The 21,567-nt window shown below is 39.3% G+C and overlaps 1 protein-coding gene across 1 annotated transcript in view; it reads left to right on the forward strand.

The window, feature by feature from the left end:
• Positions 1-21,567, forward strand: part of MGAT4A (alpha-1,3-mannosyl-glycoprotein 4-beta-N-acetylglucosaminyltransferase A) — a 429,885-nt gene that overhangs the window by 364,452 nt on the left and 43,866 nt on the right. The window contains exon 12 of the mRNA XM_053707698.1: positions 6,457-6,650. Coding sequence (XP_053563673.1) covers positions 6,457-6,650 — 194 coding nt within the window. The remainder of the gene's footprint in view (positions 1-6,456; positions 6,651-21,567) is intronic.

A 21,567-nucleotide genomic window follows, 5' to 3' on the forward strand; every position in this document is an offset into this window, starting at 1 on the left:
GTTCTAAACATGGACTGTTAGTTGGCCAGCTTTGTAACATGCTAGCATGTAGGGGTTATTGTTGAATTGTTTGACATTGTGACGTACCATCATCTGTTTCACCTTTTATCTGGTATATAATATATTGTTAATTTATGAAGGCAGACCCGGTGTCTTTACCACCTATATAATATAATAAACGCTTGGTTTAAAGTGTTGTCCTGTGCAGCCTTGTCCTTCTTTGGTTCTTATTACTGAATATAGGACTCTATCTTTCTAAGTGATATATATTTATTTTGGACTGTTCGCATGGATACAACACTAGATACGCACCATCTGAGTGCCCCCTTCCCCAGTAATTATTTTTATATATATATATATATATATATATATATATGTGTGTGTATATATATATATATATATATATATAATTTCCAAAAACGAATGCACTTACAGGACTTGCACAAAACAAAGCTAAAATGTAATGGAACTTTTCGGAGATACAATCTCCTTTATCAGCATGTCAAACAAATGTGAAATACACTCTTATATAGTGGTATAGAAACACATAATCACACATAGTGAATTCCTCCTTCTCAAACAGTGGCGCCAAACTGCGTTCCACCGTCTTGTGAAAACGGAAGTGTCATACGTCACTTCCGGTGGAAAAAAATCAGCATCGATATTACAAACTGCATAACCCAAACATTGTATAAACAACTTGTGTAAAATTTTTTTTGCATATTTATAGCATTGTACCTTTGTTATACATAACCAACGATGATAAGATAAGTAGTTATTACCCTTAGGTGAAGTGCAGATTAATCCGCAAAGCACCATTTGTATATCAGGTAACTATGGTTACAAACCGGAACCGGTATTGTCAGCACTGTTTATACAGCTCACTTGCGATATGTCTGATGTTAGCCTCGAGACAGGTCATTACTTTATTGTAGTCTCAGATCCTACCCCTTATTACTCATACATAGTGATCCCTTTGCATCCTTCTCACTCTTCTTGTGTTAATTGACAGATGCACGCATGACCATTTGGTATAGGGCTGATCGCAAGTCAGAGCGGCTAATGTGTATACTGAAACCATGGAGACAATAACATATTTACTATGTCACATTCAATACAAATTCTGTGGTCCTGGTAGTACATCTAATGCTACCCATTATACTAATGTGATCTCATTGTGTATCATTATATGTGCATGGTGCTAGCATTAAATTCCACAAGTTAACAGGATTCATAGTGCTTATTGTCACCAAGACATTAGAATATTGCATTATAACATAATCCTAAAACAGAACACCCCTACGTTAAGCAGTGCCCAGGTGCTAGATACACATATTGACTTAATACATTCTAAACATATATATATATACAATGTAGTAACAGACTATCTATTAATAAACTCACTTAAAAAACAAAATCAAATGCAGACACCCTGTTGAAATGTGTCCTACTAGTGCCCTATTTAGGCATAGGCTAATTTATATACCTATATCATTAACTGGACATACGTATTGCTTTTTGGGAACACCATAATGCATAAAGACTACTTGGCCTGCATCGTATATTGTATGTATCTTAGAATGCCAGCTGGGGTATAAGTGCCACCTTCAAGATGTACCTCTATTCGTACACAGACTATAAGTGTTGAAGTGTTGTGACAATAACCCAAAAGGAGTATAGATAAATACACATATGAACAGATTGTGGTGAATAATTACAAATAACCGGTTTATATGACACAGGTTCTAAGGATGTTTAATGTATATATCATTGAGGGACCGCTCTTTTTAGCCCCCTCCTTAGGTTACTTAAATGTGGGACTTACACAGATGCCCCCCTTTAGAGGTGTCATTGTCAGGTACTTCCGCAACATCTGGCCCATGTACCACCCTTAACCATTAGGAGTTCTGGCTCAAGAGACTGCACCCCTGGTGTGTGGTACACATCCTATCATAGAAAGACCCATACCAAGGTGCCCAGTGCTAGGTATACCTCGGCTTCAACCAAGAGAGTATAACATAAAGAGTGATTTCACACCCAATTGTGTTCCTCCTACAGTGTCTGGGGCTTATTCAGGCTCCAAGCACATACTGGTTAAGAATTATCACCCCAGGTCTGTGTCCTCATCTTGTCTTATCAGTAGTTTAAAGTCTGGTGCCGAATTCAGTCCCCCTGGGTATACGGTGCCCAGTCTGTATATCCACTGGGCTTCACGGATCAGGAGTGCTTTGTTCCTATTGACCCCCTGTCCAACTTTGGCAAATGGTCGATCAGTATATAGCGTATGGATGATACAGGATGTGATATCACGGCACAATGCCTCACAACCGGTTGCTCCGATTTGCCCTTTTCGAGGGCTTGCCGAATCGCCCTTGATTCGATCATATTATATAAATATATTAATAATTTTTGAGTGCATGAACTATATACTTCATAGGACAATTTATTAGTTATGAATCAGAGCCCAATCTAGAATTTAGATATCTTGGAACATCATATGCCTGTAATAAGAAAAGGTAATTTATTCTGAAATAGTTGGTTAAACATTTTAAATGTCAATACAGATATATATTAATTTCACTATAATAGATACTTATCTAATATAGTATATTAGGCATAAGGCATATCTCCCAAACCTATACATATATTGGTATTTTCAATACAATTTGATTATTTTAACTATATGAAACTTATATACAATTTATTTAAACCTTAAGATTTAAATTCTTATACTTTCAAATTACACAGGTTAAGATATTTATCCTGCTATATTCAATAGAGACGCACGTCTGGATTTTGTATAATTGAACTCAGCATGGGGTAATTAACTCTTTCCCTGAGACTCTGTAAGCTTCAAACATGAGTCCAGACCTGTGTCTGCTGTCCACACATGCGGTCTATGATTACCTAACTTTATTACCACTTCTTCAGGCAGGAAGCTCCTTATATGGAAGTACAAACCTGAGAATACAATGTGATAAGGTCCCTTTGAAGCGACCTATCTTCACTATTTGAACAAATGTTTATCCCCTTTGTTCTTTGAGACATCAATCTGTAATGTGTATTCGAGTATAGCAGGCAGTCTGAAGCCAGGGCCCGGCTTCAGAAATTTGACAAATGGATTTGCATTTAACAATGGTCAAAGCATTTCATATAATACTGAAATATCACATATATTATATGTTTATATATATATATATATATATATATATATCAATGAAATATCACTCATCAATACCCTGACAGTCCGGTACCGTAGTGGCGGTTCGCTGTGTGTTTCAGGGATGATTCTGTTAGCTTAGATTTCAAGGTCTTGTTCAGTGGGTACTTTGTCTATCAAGGCTTGTATTATGGCCTCTAGCTTTGTGAAATGAGAGTCCAGGTTGTCAGAGAAGTTGTCGATCCGTATGGCTGCAGATGGATGCTATGTTGTCGCTTTCTGTGCGCTATGTTTCTCAGTGAGTCGTTTCTGTATCCAATGGCTGTGTAAGCCCAAAGGATTGTATAGTGGTGGTATAAGTGTAGGAATGTGCTCAGCTCTGGCCAGACACCCTGGGGTGCACCGCCTGTTAGAATGCCGTGGCTACAGGCGTTGTTTATCCTGTTCAGTCTCCTGGATCATGAATACAGCAAATTGGGATATGAAAGGTAATTGCAGGTCTTGATGGTTACTAAGTCGTAATTTATATAGATGCTGTGGTTTAATAATGATAATCGGTGGATTATTACTATTTGTCCTGGAGCACACGAAGAGTGCGACCGCTCAGAGCCGCTGCTTGGACACACACCCCCTAACTTCCATTTTTTACGTTACTGTTGTTCTCTTAGAGATTATGTCTTCAAATGTTCTTGTTCTAAATAAATAATATTGCACCTTGTAAAAATATAAAGTGTAACGTTAATTTTATTTATGTTTAGTTGAATAGGAAGACAGTACTTAAGCCTCATCTTGCATACTGTGTACAATTCTGGAGACCATAGCTTCAGAATGATATAAATAAAAACAGAAAATGTTCAAAGTAGGTCTACTAAAATAATACATTTTTCAAAAGAAAATAAAAAAAAGTGCAAGCTTAGAACAAACATTGTAAGGGAAGTGAAATGCCTAGTTATCCTAATTAATTAATATTAATTACTTACGTTTCTGCATGAAATATGGACAGACTTTAAAGACCTTCTAGTTCTTTCATCATCAAAAATCTTTGTTTCATTAGAGACAAGCTGCTAGTCCATTCCTCTTGTTTTTAAGGTTAATTACTGTTTCCTCCAAAAATGCTAGACTTGGAGGCCATTGTTAGCACTGCACCAAAATTCTAGTAACTAAATGTATTCAATGAATTATAATGCTCCAAGTTCATTCCTTTAGTTCATATGGTTCTCCATGCGCTGATGAAATAAAAAAAATATGAGTAATCTAGCCCCTCCAATACAGACTCTAAATACAGCACATTCCGTTCACAAATACATGCCATCTTCACACATGACTGTGTAACTAAAAAGTCCTGTTCTCTTACTTCCTGCATATTTGTATATCTTTTTATGGTATCCTTATAAATATTGCATATCTCTGCACAATTATCTGCTCTCACAATATTTTCCAATTACATCTCATTTTCATAACAATGCTGTTATTCCCTTTTATTTATACCACTGTTTGCGCTCTCTGCAACAATTGAATACAGAAATTAAATCAAGGTAAAATATAATTGACTGATTATAACATTAAAAATTTAAAGGGATAGGAAAGTCAAAATTCAACTTGCATGATTCAGATAAAGCATTTCATTTTAAGACACTTTCAATTTCACAAATGTGCTTTGTTCTCTTGGTATCAGTTCTTGAAAAAGAATATGAACATATCCAACACTAGTGGAAGCTAGCAGCTGATTGGTGCCTGCACACATTTGTGTCTTGTGATTGGCTTACTAGATGTGTTCAGCTAGCTACTAGTAGTGCAATGCTGTTCTTTCAGCAAAGGGTAACAAGAGAATGAAGTAAATTGTAAAGTTGTTTAAAATGTTATGTTCTATCCAAATCATGATCGAAAATGTTGGAGTTTCCTGTTACTTTAACTTTTATTCTTGTTTATGATTAAAAGGATCCACACTATTTCCGGATAAAACAATCACAAATATATAAAAGCTACTACTCTAGAAATCGCATAATATGGAACAGGGGATATCTTATAAGTTTACAAGTGCTTGAGAATGTGGAAATTGCAATGGCTTACATATATTTTATATTCCCTATAATAAGTCATTACATATATATCATTATATGATTAATATTGTCCTCACATTCACTTTACCATTGGCAAGTTATATTATAATAACCCTGTACCTGATGATTATAAGATCGCTATTGAGTATAGGTAATTAAAAAAGGAAACTTAAAAACACATTGTTGCAGCACTGTCTAGCGATATCAAAAATAGCTAGTGTCGTAAAGTATTCACATATGAATAATGTTAAACATTGTATAGATATATACAGTCTGTTTAGGTTCCAAATAGCATATTACTAGATTAGAGTCATTATAAAATCACATTTATCCTCCCATAAATGGGAAATAACAGTCACTTTCCACACCAAAAGGAGGCTCCATGACTGTAGCGTGACGCTCTATCTGCTAAGCCTGCTTAACTTGTCCAGCGCCAGCTGTTGCAACCCACCGGGCTCTCTCCTGGCATCCCAGTAGGCCAATCCAGCACTGATTTCACTGCATCTCTTTTGGTTTGACGTTTAAATTCCAGGGTGTAGATTTATCATACCCCAGGCGGACCTGATTCGCTATAGCGTATGCTGTCTCCATTTAACATTGCGTAAGCATTTCTGGTGAAATGCTTGTGCAGTGCCGTCCCCTACACATTTGCGACCAATCGTCCACTTGCAGGGGGTGTCAGTCATCCTGATCGTATCTGATTGGGATGATTACAGTCGGCCATCTCAGAGATGGTGGATGAGTTAAGGAGCAGTAGTCTTAAGTACTGTTTTCGGTAAGCCAGAAGGCTTGCACGGAATAAGCAGCATGCACTGATTAATAAACCGGCCCCCAGACCTTTGTCTCTAGGATTTTTCTGGCAAGAGAAAGTGAGAAATCATGTTGTAAATGAAATAGTGTGCTGCTGATTGCAGCAATCAGAGACTATATGTTATTGCTATTATTGTACTGACTCTTTGATTAAGTTGACACATTTACTAAGGACTTCAGAAGTATCTTCTTTTGAAGTTAGTTGGCTTCCTATGATTCCTAAAATCAAGAAAGTTTAATACAGAAAAAAATCACATAATGGCAGTTCCCTTTTATTTTAAAATCATGTTTTATTTGCCTATTCAAGATTAATTCTTTGAGAATTAGGGCAAAATGTTATTTTTTATGTTTTCCTCCATACTCATATTTCATGAAAACTTGAATAAGAAATGAAACTCTGCTCTTGTTTTTATTTTCCCCAACTAGGATAAAGATTTCTTGAAACCGCTCCTGCACAAAATTCATATAAACCCTCCTGCAGAAGTCTCCACTTCCTTAAAAATCTATCAAGGCCACACACTGGAAAAGACTTACTTTGGTGAAGATTTCTTCTGGGCTATCACACCAGTAGCAGGGGACTTCATGCTTTTTAAATTTGACAAACCAGTGAATGTAGAAAGGTTAGTAATTTATATTGTTTTTCCTTTAGAGGGAGAGACTATTCCTGTTGGGTAAACACCTTCATAATATTAAAAACAACATCTAGGTAATCATTCTTGGAGCACAATAGACAAAAAAATTAAAAGTCACAAAAATGTATATTTAGTCATAATTCACTGCCTGTACTTTTTCTGATGCCATACCTGAATATATCTTTATAAATACAACTCAGCATCCTTTAATCTGAATGTGAGTATTTCCCTGATTTTAAAAAAGAACATAACATTCTGTTATTAGTGTAGAGTGAAATTGTCATTAATTTAGGCCCTGCACATATTCAAACTTGCTGCTATCCAACAGATTTATTTTTTATGACACGATTAGTCCACGGATCATCTTAATTACTAATGGGATATTCACCTCCTGGTCAGCAGGAGGCGGCAAAGAGCACCACAGCAAAGCTGTTAAATAGCTCCTCCCTTCCCTCCCACTCCAGTCATTCTCTTTGCCTACGTTAGTGATAGGAAGTGGTAAAGTGAGGTGTTAGAAAAGATTCTTTAATCAAGAGTTTTTTTATTTTTAAAGTAGTGCAAGATTGTACTGCTTTGTCCTGGGGTGTAGCCGTAGTCCATATCAGTGTCTTCAGTAGAGCAGTGGTGGCTTTAGAGCAATGGGAACTTGTGGGACATAATTCTCACTGCGCCTCCCATAGATTGTATGCTGCCCTGTTTGTGAAAGTCTGAGGGAGAAATACTCAGTACTTTTTGTTTCCACAGGCCAATGTGAGGGAGAGGACCTCGCAAGCCGGGTGAGCTGCCTTACTGCCGGGCAGATTTTTAAGGTAAGTGCTAATTTTTATTTTCTGGGGTTTGTACACAGAAACATTTGGCACTTTAATTTATACAAAAAAAAATGGACACAAGATGACATTATTCCTAGGAGAGGATAAGTCATAGGGCAGTGACTGCAGGCACTGGGGACCTGGAGAAGTGGCTCTTATGTTTATGTTTGGTGCGACAGGATAGCAACTCCCAACGGCTTTATTTTAATTTAGCAGCCGACCGGGAGGTTTTGTTTTTGCTGCGCAGCTAGTCTTGTCATGTATGATGGGCAATTTCCTACTCCCAATGGCTTATTTTGTATTACTAGCCGACCGGGAGGTTTAACCTTATTGCGCAGCTAGCCTTATTATGTTTCTGACAACTCTTGCTCCTAACGGTTTATTTTACATTATCTAGCCGACCGGGAGGTTTGACTATTAAGATCACCATGCTGTTATTTCTCCCGACGGCTCTATGTCTGAAACAGAGTTGGCCACGCGGGAGATTTACCTTGTTACGCCCACGATGGGCGGAGCTATACTATGCGTCATTGTTTGTGCGCTTTTTTTCTCTTAGCCCTAAGCCCAATGTATCGGAGAGTGATGGTGGGTCTCCTCTACTGCGTTTTGTCACGCAGCAGAGAGGCTTCACAGTCTGTGTTTAAAGGGTATCTTTAAAGAGTCCGGATGCCTACTATTTGTATTCTCCCATCCATTGGCAGACACACGCCTCAGCAATGTTTAGCGGCGGTCTGGGGATTTTCACTTATGAATTAAAGAATTCTTTTTTGCTAAAATAAAGGAGTTTATTTTGTCAATTAAAGACACAGTAGCATTTAATTTTTAGTTTACAATTATGTGAATACAGTTGGTCCAAGAGGTCCCATTACATGTTAATAGCGTTACTTTTAATATTTAAAGACACAGTAACTCTGGTGTGGATATTCAAATTGTATTTGATTAAAAATGTGAATAAAGATGTTTCATATACTTTATGCTTTGATGAACTAAACTTTCTGTTCCTCATGTATTGAGAGGATTTTAAAGTTCAGAGAAACTTCTTTTTAAGAGCCAACAGCTGTTCAAGATGCATTCTGACAATGTTCAATATATTCTGCAGCCTTCTCCTAATGTGTCCCAAAAAACTTAGTGTCCATTGAACCAGTGCCCTGCGCTTCCTCCACGACTCCCACTGGATTTACCTTGCAAGACATTGCTTCCCTTTCGTACTAGGCGGTCCAGGATGCATTGTCGGCTTTTCCCATGCTGCAGGGAGAGCGCAAGAGGAAAACTAAACATTCAGTGAACGGGGTTTATGTCACAGTTGTTGCTATCTCAGAGGTCCTCTCCCAGAAGCCTGAGGATACTTTGGTAGCACCTGAGAATAAATCCTCAGATTCTTACGGTATAATTCCTCCTGCTGATACTGAAGTGGTATCTTTCAGGTTTAAATTAGACCACCTCCGTCTATTACTTAAGGAGGTTTTAGCTACTCTGGAACAACATCATGGTCGTTGTTATTCTTATGTCAGATCGAGATTCTGAGATCATTACTAAAGAGAGAACGGGTATCTCCTTTTTCTCCATTTCCTATATTGAAAGAGGGGTTTTCCTAAGCGGACTCCTCAAGGAGTCTCGGCAGACGGTACACAAGGTGGTTTACTTTCCACACTAGCCAGGAGACCTTCTATTCCCATAGAGGATAGTTGTTCCTTTAGGGAGCCCATGGATATAGGGGGGTTGTTCAGGATGGCAACCGAGGTTGATATGGCTGCCTTATGTGGCAGCATACTGATTCATACATTGTCTAATTCTATTCGGACAGACATTCCCCCTCAAGGAATTCCAGAATAAGAATTTATTTCTATTAGTTACTTCCCGTCAAGTATTAAGTGGGAAACTAAGCTTTCAGGCTTACCATATCGGCTCGAAGATCATAATGGTTAAGATCTTGGTTTGAGGATGCGTCATCTAAGACTAGTCTTCGGTGATTCCTTCTTTTTTTTTTTGGTCCTGGGTTGACGGAGATAGTCTAATGTTACGGGAGGTGAAGGTCATCCCTTCCTCTAATTAAAATTTTCTATTCTTCCTACGAGCAGGAGGGTAGTTCAGTTCTCAAGATTATCTGTAGACCACACAAAAAGAGAGAAGTGTTTTTGCACTGTGTAAGAGACCTCTCCGACATGGGAGTGATAGTTTCTGTTCTGATACAGAAACAGGGTCTGGGATTTTACTCCTATTTGTTCGTGGTTCCCAAAAAAAGAGGGACCCTTCATTCCAATTTTAGATTTCAAGTGTCTAAAATTCATCAGAGTACCGTCCTTCTAGATGGAAACTATTAGTTCCATTCTCCCTTGATCCAAGAGGGTCAATTTATGTCAACAGTGGATTTAAAGGGCGCATACCTGTATGTTCACATTTACAGGGATCATCACAAGTGCCTAAGGTTTGCCTTTCTGAGCACTCACTACCAGTTCGTAGCTTTTCCCTTCGGTCTTGACACAGCTCCCAGAATTTTCACAAAGGTTCTGGGATCGCTGTTGGCAGTGCTTCGGTTCCGGGGCATTACAGTGGCACCCTATTTGGACTACATCCTAGTCCAGGCACCATCTTTTCAACAAGCAAGATCTCACACGGACATGGTGTTATCCGTCCTGCAATCTCACGGGTGGAAGGTAAATCTGGAAAGGAATTCCTTAGTTCCAAATACAAGGGTACCTTTCTTGGGAACTATATTAGATTCCCTATCTATGATGATTTTTCTGACAGAGGTCAGGAAATCAAAGTTTATCGATACTTGTCTAGTCCTTCAGTCCACTCATCGGGCATCAGGGGCTCAGTGCATGGAGGTAATCGGGCTGATGGTGGCGGCAATGGACATCATCCCGTTTGCTCGGTTTAACCTTGGTCCTCTGCAGTTAAGCATGCTTAGGGAATGGAACAGAGTTTATATGGACTTGTCTCCTCGAAGACTACTGGAGCAGGAGACAAGTGATTCTTTTCAATGGTGGTTGTCTCTGGATCATCTTTCCAAGGGAACCTGCTTTCGCAGACCATCTTGGGTGATTGTGACAACAGACACCAGCCTTCTAGGGTGGGGAGCAGTCTGGGGTTCCCTAAAAGCTCAGGGAATTTGGACTCAGTCAGAGTCAACTCTTCCTATTAACAGCATGGAACTGAGAGCGAACTTCAATGCCCTTCTAACCTGGCCCCAGTTAGCCTTGGTCCAGTTTATCAGGTTTCAGTCGGACAACATAACTTCAGTGGCTTACATCAATCATCAGGGAGGAGTTCCTTAGCGATGATGGAGGTAACTAAATAGTTCAGTGGGCGAAGGCCCATTCTTGCTACCTGTTGGCGATCCACATCCCAGGGGTGGTCAACTAGGAGGCAGATTTCCTGAGCAGGCAGACCTTTCATCCGGGGGAGTGGGAACTCCATCCGGACGTGTTCTCCAGCCTGATTCTCAGGTGGGGTCGGTCGGAATTAGATCTCATGGCATCTCGACAGAATGCCAAGCTCCCGAGATACGGGTTGAGATCCAGGGACTCCCAGGCGGAACTGATGTTCTGGCGGTTCCTTGGATCTTCAGTCTAGCATACCTATTTCCTTCGTTTGCGCTTCTTCCTCGGGTCATGCTCAAATCAAGCAGGAGAGGGCGTCGGTGATCCTCATTGCTCCTGCTTGGCCTCACAGGATTTGGCATGCAGATCTGGTGGACATGTCATCTCTGTTACCTGGGAGACTTCCGTTGAGGAAGGACCTTCTAATTCAAGGGCCCTTCCTTCACCCAAATCTAGTTTCTCTGAAGCTGACTGTTTGGAGATTGAACGCTTAATTTTATCGAAGCAGGGGTTTTCTGACTTGGTCATAGAGACCATGATTCAGGCTCGTAAGCCTGTATCTAGAAAGATTTACCATAAGATTTGACGTAAATATCTCTATTGGTGTGAATCCAAGGGCTACTCATGGAGTAGAGTTAGGATTACTAGAATTTTGTCTTTTCTCCAAGAAGGTTTGGAGAAAGGTTTATCAACAAGTTCCCTAATGGGTCAAATATCGGCCTTATCTATTTTGTTACACAAACATCTGGCGGATGTTCCAGATGAACAATCATTTTGTCAGGCCTTGGTCAGGATCAGGCCTGTGTTCAAACCAGTTACTCCTCCGTGGAGTCTGGATTTAGTTCTCAAAGTTCTTCAAGGGGCTCTGTTTGAGCCTATGCATTTCTTAGATATTAAGTTGTTATCTTGGAAAGTTTTATTTCTTGTTGCTATTTCTACTGCTCGTACAGTGTCAGAGCTTTCAGCATTGCAGTATGAGTCCCCTTACCTTATTTTCCATTCAGATAAGGTAATTTTACGTACTAACTTAGGATTTCTTCCTAAGGTTGTTTCTGATCTGAACATTAATCAGGGGATTGTTGTTCCTTCTTTGTGTCCTAATCCTTCTTCTCAGAAAGAAAAACTTCTGCTCAATTTGGACGTGGTCTGTACTTTAAAGTTTTACCTGCAGGCGACTAAGGGCTTTCTTCAGTCTTCTTCTTTGTTTGTGATTTTCTCAGGAAAACGTAAGGGACATAAAGCTACAGCTACTTCTCTGTCTTTTCGGTTGAGGAGTATCATACGTTTTGTATATTGTTGGTTATTATAAACTTCAGTCACCTCTGCAGCTTGGTTTTTCTTTTCTTTCCTTAACTTCGGTCGAATAACTGGAGTGGGAGGGAAGGGAGGAGCTATTTAACAGCTTTGCTGTGGTGCTCTTTGCCGCCTCCTGCTGACCAGGAGGTGAATATCCCATTAGTAATTAAGATGATCCGTGGACTCATCGTGTCAAAAAAGAAATAAATTTATCAGGTAAGCATAAATGTTCTTTTTTCCTTTAAACTTCATGTTAGGTATATACCTACATCAGCTCTCAAGCTTGATTCCTCACTCTTTCACCCAACTTATGCTAGTTATATGCCAACTTCATACCTCAATGGCCCAACACCATGGAAACCTGGTACTAAAATGGAGCCGTAAATTACTTTTATCTGTCAGGAACTTCGTTAGCTTATTGCTCCATTTTTAACAACTCAATGGAAGCGAGCCCGATGTCTAAAATTTAAAGTGAACTATGGTATATCTAAGTAGGAATGCATTCTGAAATATTTAATAAATTGAGTAATAAAGGTCTTTATGTTTGTGTGTGTGTGTGTATATTTATATATATTTATATATATATATATATATATATATATATATATCTCAAACTTTTCAATATAATATAAGGCATTCTCAGAATTAAAATAAGAGTTTAATTTACAAAATAAAGTCTTCTACGCTTATTCCAAATTAAACACTATGGTTTAGATTACGAGTGGAGCACGCTATCATTAGCATAAGGAGCGTATATTCGATTGCAAGATTGCAGTGTTCTTTACACTCAAAGCCATATTACAAGTGGTGTGCTGTTTAAATTACCATAAATTAGTTTGCACAAACTTGCGTTAAATTGCACCTCATATTTTTATCAGCGGAAATGTCCACTTATATTACTAGTTGAAAGTAAATGTGATCAGGCCCAGCGCTTGCATAAAGGCAAACTACGCAACCGCCTTAAGCGCCCCAGCAGTGGGGCGCAAAATTGGAGAGCAGTGTTTTATATATATGTATATATATATATTTTTAAATGTTTTACATTTTATCAGCGGCGGAACTTCCAGGGTCCCAAAGGTCGCATAAACCAATCCATTTGCGGCCACCAGACCCTGGAGATCCGCCACTTAGGGGAGAGTGCTGTTTGTCCCGCATTGCCCCTGGGCCAAAGCACTGTTCTTTTTTTTCAGTTGCTATTGGTCCTCCTATTACCATGTGATGTTGGTCATCACGTGAGAAAATTGCACCCAATACCTACAGTGCATGAGTGAGACTTCAGTCACGTCACCTCCAGTTAGACGTTTTTGGCGCATCATGTGACTGCACATGGTCTGACTTCAGTACTACGGTCAGCGGCAGCACTGAACCAGTCTCGACGATGTCCCTGAGACTGTTATTACTTTCCAAGGTACAGTAGGTGACTGCGCATGGTGTAAGTGGGAGTGCAAGCAGGGTGGAGGTCAGGGCTGTTATTTTTAATGCCCCTGTCACTCACAGTGCACTTATATGCAGAGGTGGTTTTGCATAGACTGTGAGAAGACGATACTGAGTTACCGGTTCTTGAGGGTAGGCGGGCGTGCCTGCAACATGTCGCAGGGGCATATGCCATCTCATGCTTTTGGTGCTGCACTGCTTGATGTGCGGACCATCCATGAGTGACCATGCTGGCTGACTGACAAGATGTCCAGCTTCCTTCATATCCACTAAACATCAGTTATACTTTACCCCATACAGTAACTACACACATCAGTTATACTTTACTCCAAACTGTATGGGGTAAAGTATCACAGATGTGTGTAGTGGGGGTTGCTATATGGGGTAAAGTATTACAGATGTGTGTAGTGGGGGTTACTGTATGGGGTACACATTATAACTAATGTGTGTAGTGGGGGTTACTGTATGGGGACGAGTAAAGTATCACTGATGTGTGTAGTGAGAGATACTATATGGCGTACAGTATCACTGATGTGTGTAGTGGGGGTTACTATATGGGGAAAAGTATCACAGATGTGTGTAGTGGGGGTTACTGTATGGGGTACACAGTATAACTAATGTGTGTAATGGGGTTTACTGTATGGGGATGGGTAAAGTATCACTGATGTGTGTAGTGAGAGTTACTATATGGCGTACAGTATTACTGATGTGTGTAGTGGGGGTTACTATATGGGGTAAAGTATCACTGATGTGTATAGTGGGGGTTACTGTATGGGGTAAAGTATAACCAATGTGTGTAGTGGGGGTTACTGTATGGGCCATACAGTAACCCCCACTACACACATTAGTTATACTGTCTGTACCCCATACAGTAACCCCCACTACACACATCAGTTATACTTTACTCCATACAGTAACCCCCACTACACACATTAGTTATACTGTACCGTATACAGTAACCCCCACTACACACATCAGTGATACTTTACCCCATATAGTAAAAAACCCTACTACACACATCAGTTGTCTGGTTAGAGCTTAGACTAGAGCATCTGTATTTCCTACATGTGATTTCTTACATGTGATTTGCTATGAAGCACTCTTATTTGTTATGCAGCACAACCACTGTCTGATTTGCTATGCAGCACACCCACTGTCTGATTTGCTATGCAGCACACCCACTGTCTGATTTGCTAGGCAGCACACCCACTGTCTGATTTGCTAGGCAGCAGAACCACTGTCTGATTTGCTAGGCAGCACAACCACTGTCTGATTTGCTAGGCAGCACGATTTGCTAGGCAGCACAACCACTGTCTGATTTGCTAGGCAGCACAACCACTGTCTGATTTGCTATGCAGCACAACCACTGTCTGATTTGCTAGGCAGCACACCCACTGTCTGATTTGCTAGGCAGCAGAACCAATGTCTGATTTGCTAGGCAGCACAACCACTGTCTGATTTGCTAGGCAGCACGATTTGCTAGGCAGCACAACCAATGTCTGATTTGCTAGGCAGCACAACCACTGTCTGATTTGCTAGGCAGCACGATTTGCTAGGCAGCACAACCACTGTCTGATTTGCTAGGCAGCAGAACCACTGTCTGATTTGCTAGGCAGCACAACCACTGTCTGATTTGCTAGGCAGCACGATTTGCTAGGCAGCACAACCACTGTCTGATTTGCTAGGCAGCACAACCACTGTCTGATTTGCTATGCAGCACAACCACTGTCTGATTTGCTAGGCAGCACACCCACTGTCTGATTTGCTAGGCAGCACAGCCTCTGTCTGATTTGCTAGGCAGCACAACCACTGTCTGATTTGCTAGGCAGCACAACCACTTTCTGATTTGCTATGCAGCACAACCACTGTCTGATTTGTTATGCAGCACTACCACTGTCTGATTTGTTATGCAGCACAACCACTTGCTAATTTGTTATGCAGCACTACCACTGTCTGATTTGCTATACTGCACTACCACTGTCTGATTTCCTTTTGCTGCACTACCACTGTTTGATTTGCTATGCTGCGCTACCACTCATTGATTTGAATTTAGCCACCAATCAGCAAGCTCTACCCATGTGCTGAACCAAAAAATGGGCCAGCTCCTAAACTTACATTCCTGCTTTTTAAATACAGATACCAAGAGAATGAAGTAAAATTGATAATAGGAGTAAATTAGAAAGTTGCGTAAAATGTAATGCACTAAAAAAAAAATTGGGTTTTATATCTCTTTAACTAGCAATGGGATGGTATGTAATGGGGGGCGGCAAAATGTATCCTCGCCTGTGTGGCCAAAAATCCTAGCACCGGCCCTGAATGTGATAGCTTGAACATTGCGTAAATTGTTTGGCCAGAGGAGACAGTTGCAATAAACTATTCTATTTACCCCTAAACCACCACACCCCCACATCACAAAGTAACCCACCACACTAATAACACCTAAACAGCCACAACCCCCATCACAAAGTAGCCCATTACACTATAACCCCTAAACCACCACAACCCCATCACAAAATACCCACTAACATCTAAACCCCCTAACCAGCTAACCCCCTAATCTATCGCCCCCTAAGTTACCCCCAAAACAATCTTAGCATTTCCTTTAAAAATAAAAAACCTAACCTTACCTTAAAAATAAAAAACCTAACCTTCTAAAATAAATTAACCTAATATTACAGAAAACAACAAATTAACAAAAATAAAAAAAACAGTTATGCCTATTCTAAAACCTCCACTTTAAAAAAAAAAAAAAAAAACACCCCTGGGAGGGTATTTAGCTCTTTTGCTGCCCATAAAAAAAAAAGACACCCAAAAAATCTGAACATCCAGGCTGCGGTGCTCCATCTTCATCCCGGCAGCAGTCATCTTATCTTCATCCCTGCACTGTTTTCTTATCTTCATCCATCTTCTTATCTTCCGTCTCTGACATCCTTTTCATGAGGTCACCAACCGCACATTGAATTTTGAATGTGAGGAACCCCCTTTATATAGGGGTACCCCTGCATTTCTATTGGCTGATTTTCACATTCAAATCAGCCAATAAAAAAGCTTTCATTCTATTGGGTACCTTGCATTCAAAATTCAGTGAGCGGATGGTGAAAGCATGAAGAGGACAGAAAATAAGAAGATGGATGAAGATAAGAAGACCGCCTCCGGGATGAAGATAGAGAGCTGCCGCCCCAGATTCAATTTTTGTGGGGGGGTTTTTTAGATTAGGGCTGGTCCTAGGGGTTAATAGTGTAGAAGGGTAGTTTGCAGTGGGCTATGCGGCAGGTTAGAGGTTATTAGAGAAGGAGGCTTATGGAGATTCAGGTTAGCGCGTGAGTATGGTTGTTAACTTCTGCTCTTTGCGCGTATCAGGTTAGCGCACAAGTGAAAAAGATTTACTTTCGACTTGTAATACGTGTGCTACCTGATGCGCACAAATAGTGTGTGTGTATGTATGTATGTGTGCACATACATATTTACGCATGAATACACATATGTACACATTTACACATATATACATATACACACACACATATATATATATATATATATATATTTATTTATATACACTTCTGAGCTCCTCACAGTCCAACACCTTGACATATACCATATCCCTTTTAAACCATTTTTTTTAAAAAATTCAATAATAACCTTTATATATATATTTATATATATATATATATATATATATATTTATTTATTTTTTAAATATGTCTGTTTTTGAGTGTAATACTTTATTTGTGTGTTCTGTTAAACTTTATTTTAGCCAAATACTTTACTTCAGACCTCTGGTTGCACTAATTCTCCTATTGCTATTTTGGGTTGCTCTTGAGCTTAGCCCATAACTTTTAACTTGCAATATAAGCGGTGTTTAGCATGGACACAATATCCATTGAATGTGTAGGGAGCGCTAAAGGGATGTCGGCCGCCCTAAACCTTCTCTGGTAATTCTGTTTTACAATAGACTTGTAATATCATTTTAAGTGCTAATTTTAACTCGGTCTATCAATAGCAATCCACTTGTAAGCTGGGCCAATGTGTTCCCTATTATAAATTGCTCCTCTAGGGTTGTGTTTGTATATGAAATAGCATGTTTTGATCTTTGACACCCCAACCCATTAAAATGGGTTCATCTTACAGTGAAATCAGATCTCCTTATTTTATAGAAACACAGAATTTGATGGTCCATAAGAACCAAAAAGGTCCATCAAGTCTACCCATATTACATGTTACTGTTTTCTTAGGATATATGTTTACAAAATGGCTGTGATGTGAAGCGCTAGACTTTCCCCAACTAGCCAATCTAATTTTACTACCTCCTTCCTAGATAGTTATATGACAAAGATAAAAAAAGTTTTTTGGTTTAGATGGCGCTAAGAAGCTATGGGTTCATAAAAATAACTCTTTTTTATAATTTCAGATAGGTCCTAAATTATATCCTATCACCTTACAGATCAATCAATTTAATTGTAAGCCTTTGATACACGGGTGCAGAATGAGAAAATATATATACAACACAAAATTGATCAAATAGATTAATGTTGTATTGCTCAAATCAATCCAAACTAAAAATTCATTTGTCTAAAAATTCAATGTCTACTTTAAAATTCAATTCATTTGTTTAGGCCCAAAATTCATTCACCACTCATACATGCTGGAATTTAATATCTTTAAACTTTAATACATAAAAACAATAGAACTCCTTCTCCAATCTTCTATACAATAGTACTTGAAATCTTGACTAAAAACTCCTAAACTAAAGCCTTCAAATTCAGTTCCTCTTGATAATCTTATTTATTAAAAAAGGATTAGCAGTAGGATTATGCAACAAATTAGCACCAATATAATTCTGAACAGCAATGAAAACGCTCCTAACGATAGCCTACATATAATACGACTTAGGCAATTTCAGCTTCTTTGATTTATATTGGATATCAAACACAATGTTGACAGCAATTTTATATCCTTGATGTTCACTCCAGATTATACGGGCTCCACCTATTTTGTCCTAATGGACTAAACCTTTACAGTCACTTTAAGATGGATAATGCCTTGGTATCAAATATTAACTTCTAATGGAGCATGTCAATAACAGTCACTTTAAGATACAAACTTTCCAAATGATTAAATGTTTGTGGCTTTATCTGATACTCCTCGCTGTTATAGGAGAAAAGCGACACAAGTTCAATAAACAGTTTCCGAAACCAGGTCGGAGTAATCCTCGCTGTTATGGGAGGTAAGTAACTAAAGTTCAATAAACAATTTCCGAAACCAGGTCGGTCTCTTACCTCTCCGTGTGCTCTGCAGGGATTTCCGAGCTGTCACTTATTCACGCTCTCACCTGCTCTTCCTGGCGGTCCAATCTGGCTGTGTCTCTCCGGCTCTAACACGCTACTCACTGCGCGTCCTACGTCACCGGGTCCTTCTTACAGTTGTTTTTTTTTAAACTTGGAAACTTTAAATCCTGAGTAAGAGAAGAAGTCGGGGCTCTGCTTACTCAGTACTAAAGAGCAGAGGTAACGACTTCTGGAAAAGGCTGTAACAAGAAAAAACGGACCGAAGTCTTGCTCAAGTGAAAACAACTGTAAGAAGGACCCGGTGACGTAAGACGCGCAGCGAGTAGCGTGTTAGAGCCGGAGAGACACAGCCAGATTGGACCGCCAGGAAGAGCAGGTGAGAGCGTGAATAAGTGACAGCTCGGAAATCCCTGCAGAGCACACAGAGAGGTAAGAGACCGACCTGGTTTTGGAAATTGTTTATTGAACTTTAGTTACTTACCTCCCATAACAGCGAGGATTACTCCGACCTGGTTTCGGAAACTGTTTATTGAACTTGTGTCGCTTTTCTCCTGTAACAGCGAGGAGTATCGGATAAAGCCACAAACATTTAATCATTTGGAAAGTTTGTATCTTAAAGTGACTGTTATTGACATGCTCCATTAGAAGTTAATATTTGATACCAAGGCATTATCCATCTTAAAGTGACTGTAAAGGTTTAGTCCATTAGGACAAAATAGGTGGAAACCGTATAATCTGGAGTGAACATCAAGGATATAAAATTGCTGTCAACATTGTGTTTGATATCCAATATAAATCAAAGAAGCTGAAATTGCCTAATTCGTATTATATGTAGGCTATCGTTAGTAGCGTTTTCATTGCTGTTCAGGATTATATTGGTGCTAATTTGTTGCATAATCCTACTGCTAATCCTTTTATAATAAAGAAGATTATCAAGAGGAACTGAATTTGAAGACTTTAGTTTAGGAGTTTTTAGTCAAGATTTCAAGTACTATTGTATAGAACATTGGAGAAGGAGTTCTATTGTTTTTATGTATTAAAGTTTAAAGATATTTAATTCCAGCATGTATGAGTGGTGAATGAATTTTGGGCCTAAACGAATTAATTGAATTTTAAAGTAGACATTGAATTTTTAGACAAATTAATTTTTAGTTTGGATTGATTTGAGCAATACAACATTAATCTATTTTATCAATTTTGTGTTGTATATATATATTTTCTCATTCTGCACCTGTGTATCATAGGCTTACAATTAAATTGATTGATCTGTAAGGTGATAATATAAAATTAGGACCTATCTGAAATGATAAAAGAGAGTTATTTTTTATGAATCCACAGCGCCATCTAAACCAAATAACTTTTTTATGTTTTCTTAGGATAGCCTTATGTATGTCCCAGGCATTTTTTAATTTCTTTTACAGTTCCTGTATTTACCATGTCTATTGGAAGTGAATCTCCCACCCTTTCTATAAAAAACAGTCTAGTTATAAATAAACTTTCATGATTCAGATAGTGAACGCAATTTTAAACAACTTTCCAATTTACTAAATTTGCTTTGTTCTCTTGGTATTCTTTGTTTAAAGCTAAACCTAGGTATGCTGATATGCTGATTTCTAAGCCCTTGAAGACCGCCTCTTATCTCAGTGCATTTTGTAAGTTTTTCACAGCTAGACAGAGCTAGTTTATGTGTGCCAAACATTAGCATTGTGCTCACTCCCATGGAATTACTTAGGAGTCAGCACTATTTGGCTAAAATGCAAGTCTGTCAAAAGAACTGAAATAAGGGGGCAGTCTGCAGAGGCTTAGATACAAGGTAATAATAAAGGGACATGAAACCCAAAAAAATGACTTCATGTTTTAGATAGAACATACAATTTTAAACAACTTTCCAGTTTACATCTATTATCAAATTTGTTGAAGGAGCAGCAATGAACTACTGGGGTGCGATCCGATATACGGCGTAGTTTGCGGCGCAAGCGAGAGAACCCGCGTCGCCCGCAGTTTCAGCTCGCAACTCGAGCTATCCAATATACGGCGCCGTCAGATGCTAACGTGCCGTAAGTCGGATAAACCAGTAATGTCCAGAAATCTGCGCAAGTACAAATTTCTGGCGTCGCCAGTGACTTGCGCCACGTTAGAAACTGCCGGCGCCTACAAAACCTGACTAAAGTTATAAAATCACCCGCACTGTCTAACACGCCTCCCAAACATAGCCCAACACGTCTAACCCTCTATCCGCTATCCCCCCTCACTATCCTAATAATAAAAAAGTTATTAACCCCTAAACCGCCGCTCCCGGACCCCGCCGCAACCTAATAAAGTTATTAACCCCTAAAGCTATATTAAATCTATAACCCCCTAAAGTGAGCCCCTAACACCGCCGCCATCTACCTTACCTACCCCCTAAAGAGAGCCCCTACCCCGCCGCCATCTATTTTAAAATTATTAACCCCTAATTTAATCCCCCTACCCTGCCACCATCTATATTAAATTATTTAACCCCTAAAATACTAAACTATCCCTACCACTAAACCTAAGTCTAACCCTACAAATAGCCCTGAAAAGGGCTTTTTGCGTGGCATTACCCCAAAGTAAACTTTTCTTTTGCCAGCCCTTAAAAGGACTTTTAGCGGGGCTTTGTCACAAAGTAAACAGCTCTTTTGCATCTAATCTAAATCCCCCTACACCGCTGCCACCTATAATAAATGTATTAACCCCTAATCTAATCCCCCTACACCGCCGCCAGCTATATTAAACA

The sequence above is a fragment of the Bombina bombina genome, chromosome 3 (genome assembly GCF_027579735.1).
Source record: "Bombina bombina isolate aBomBom1 chromosome 3, aBomBom1.pri, whole genome shotgun sequence".
NCBI lineage: Eukaryota > Metazoa > Chordata > Amphibia > Anura > Bombinatoridae > Bombina > Bombina bombina.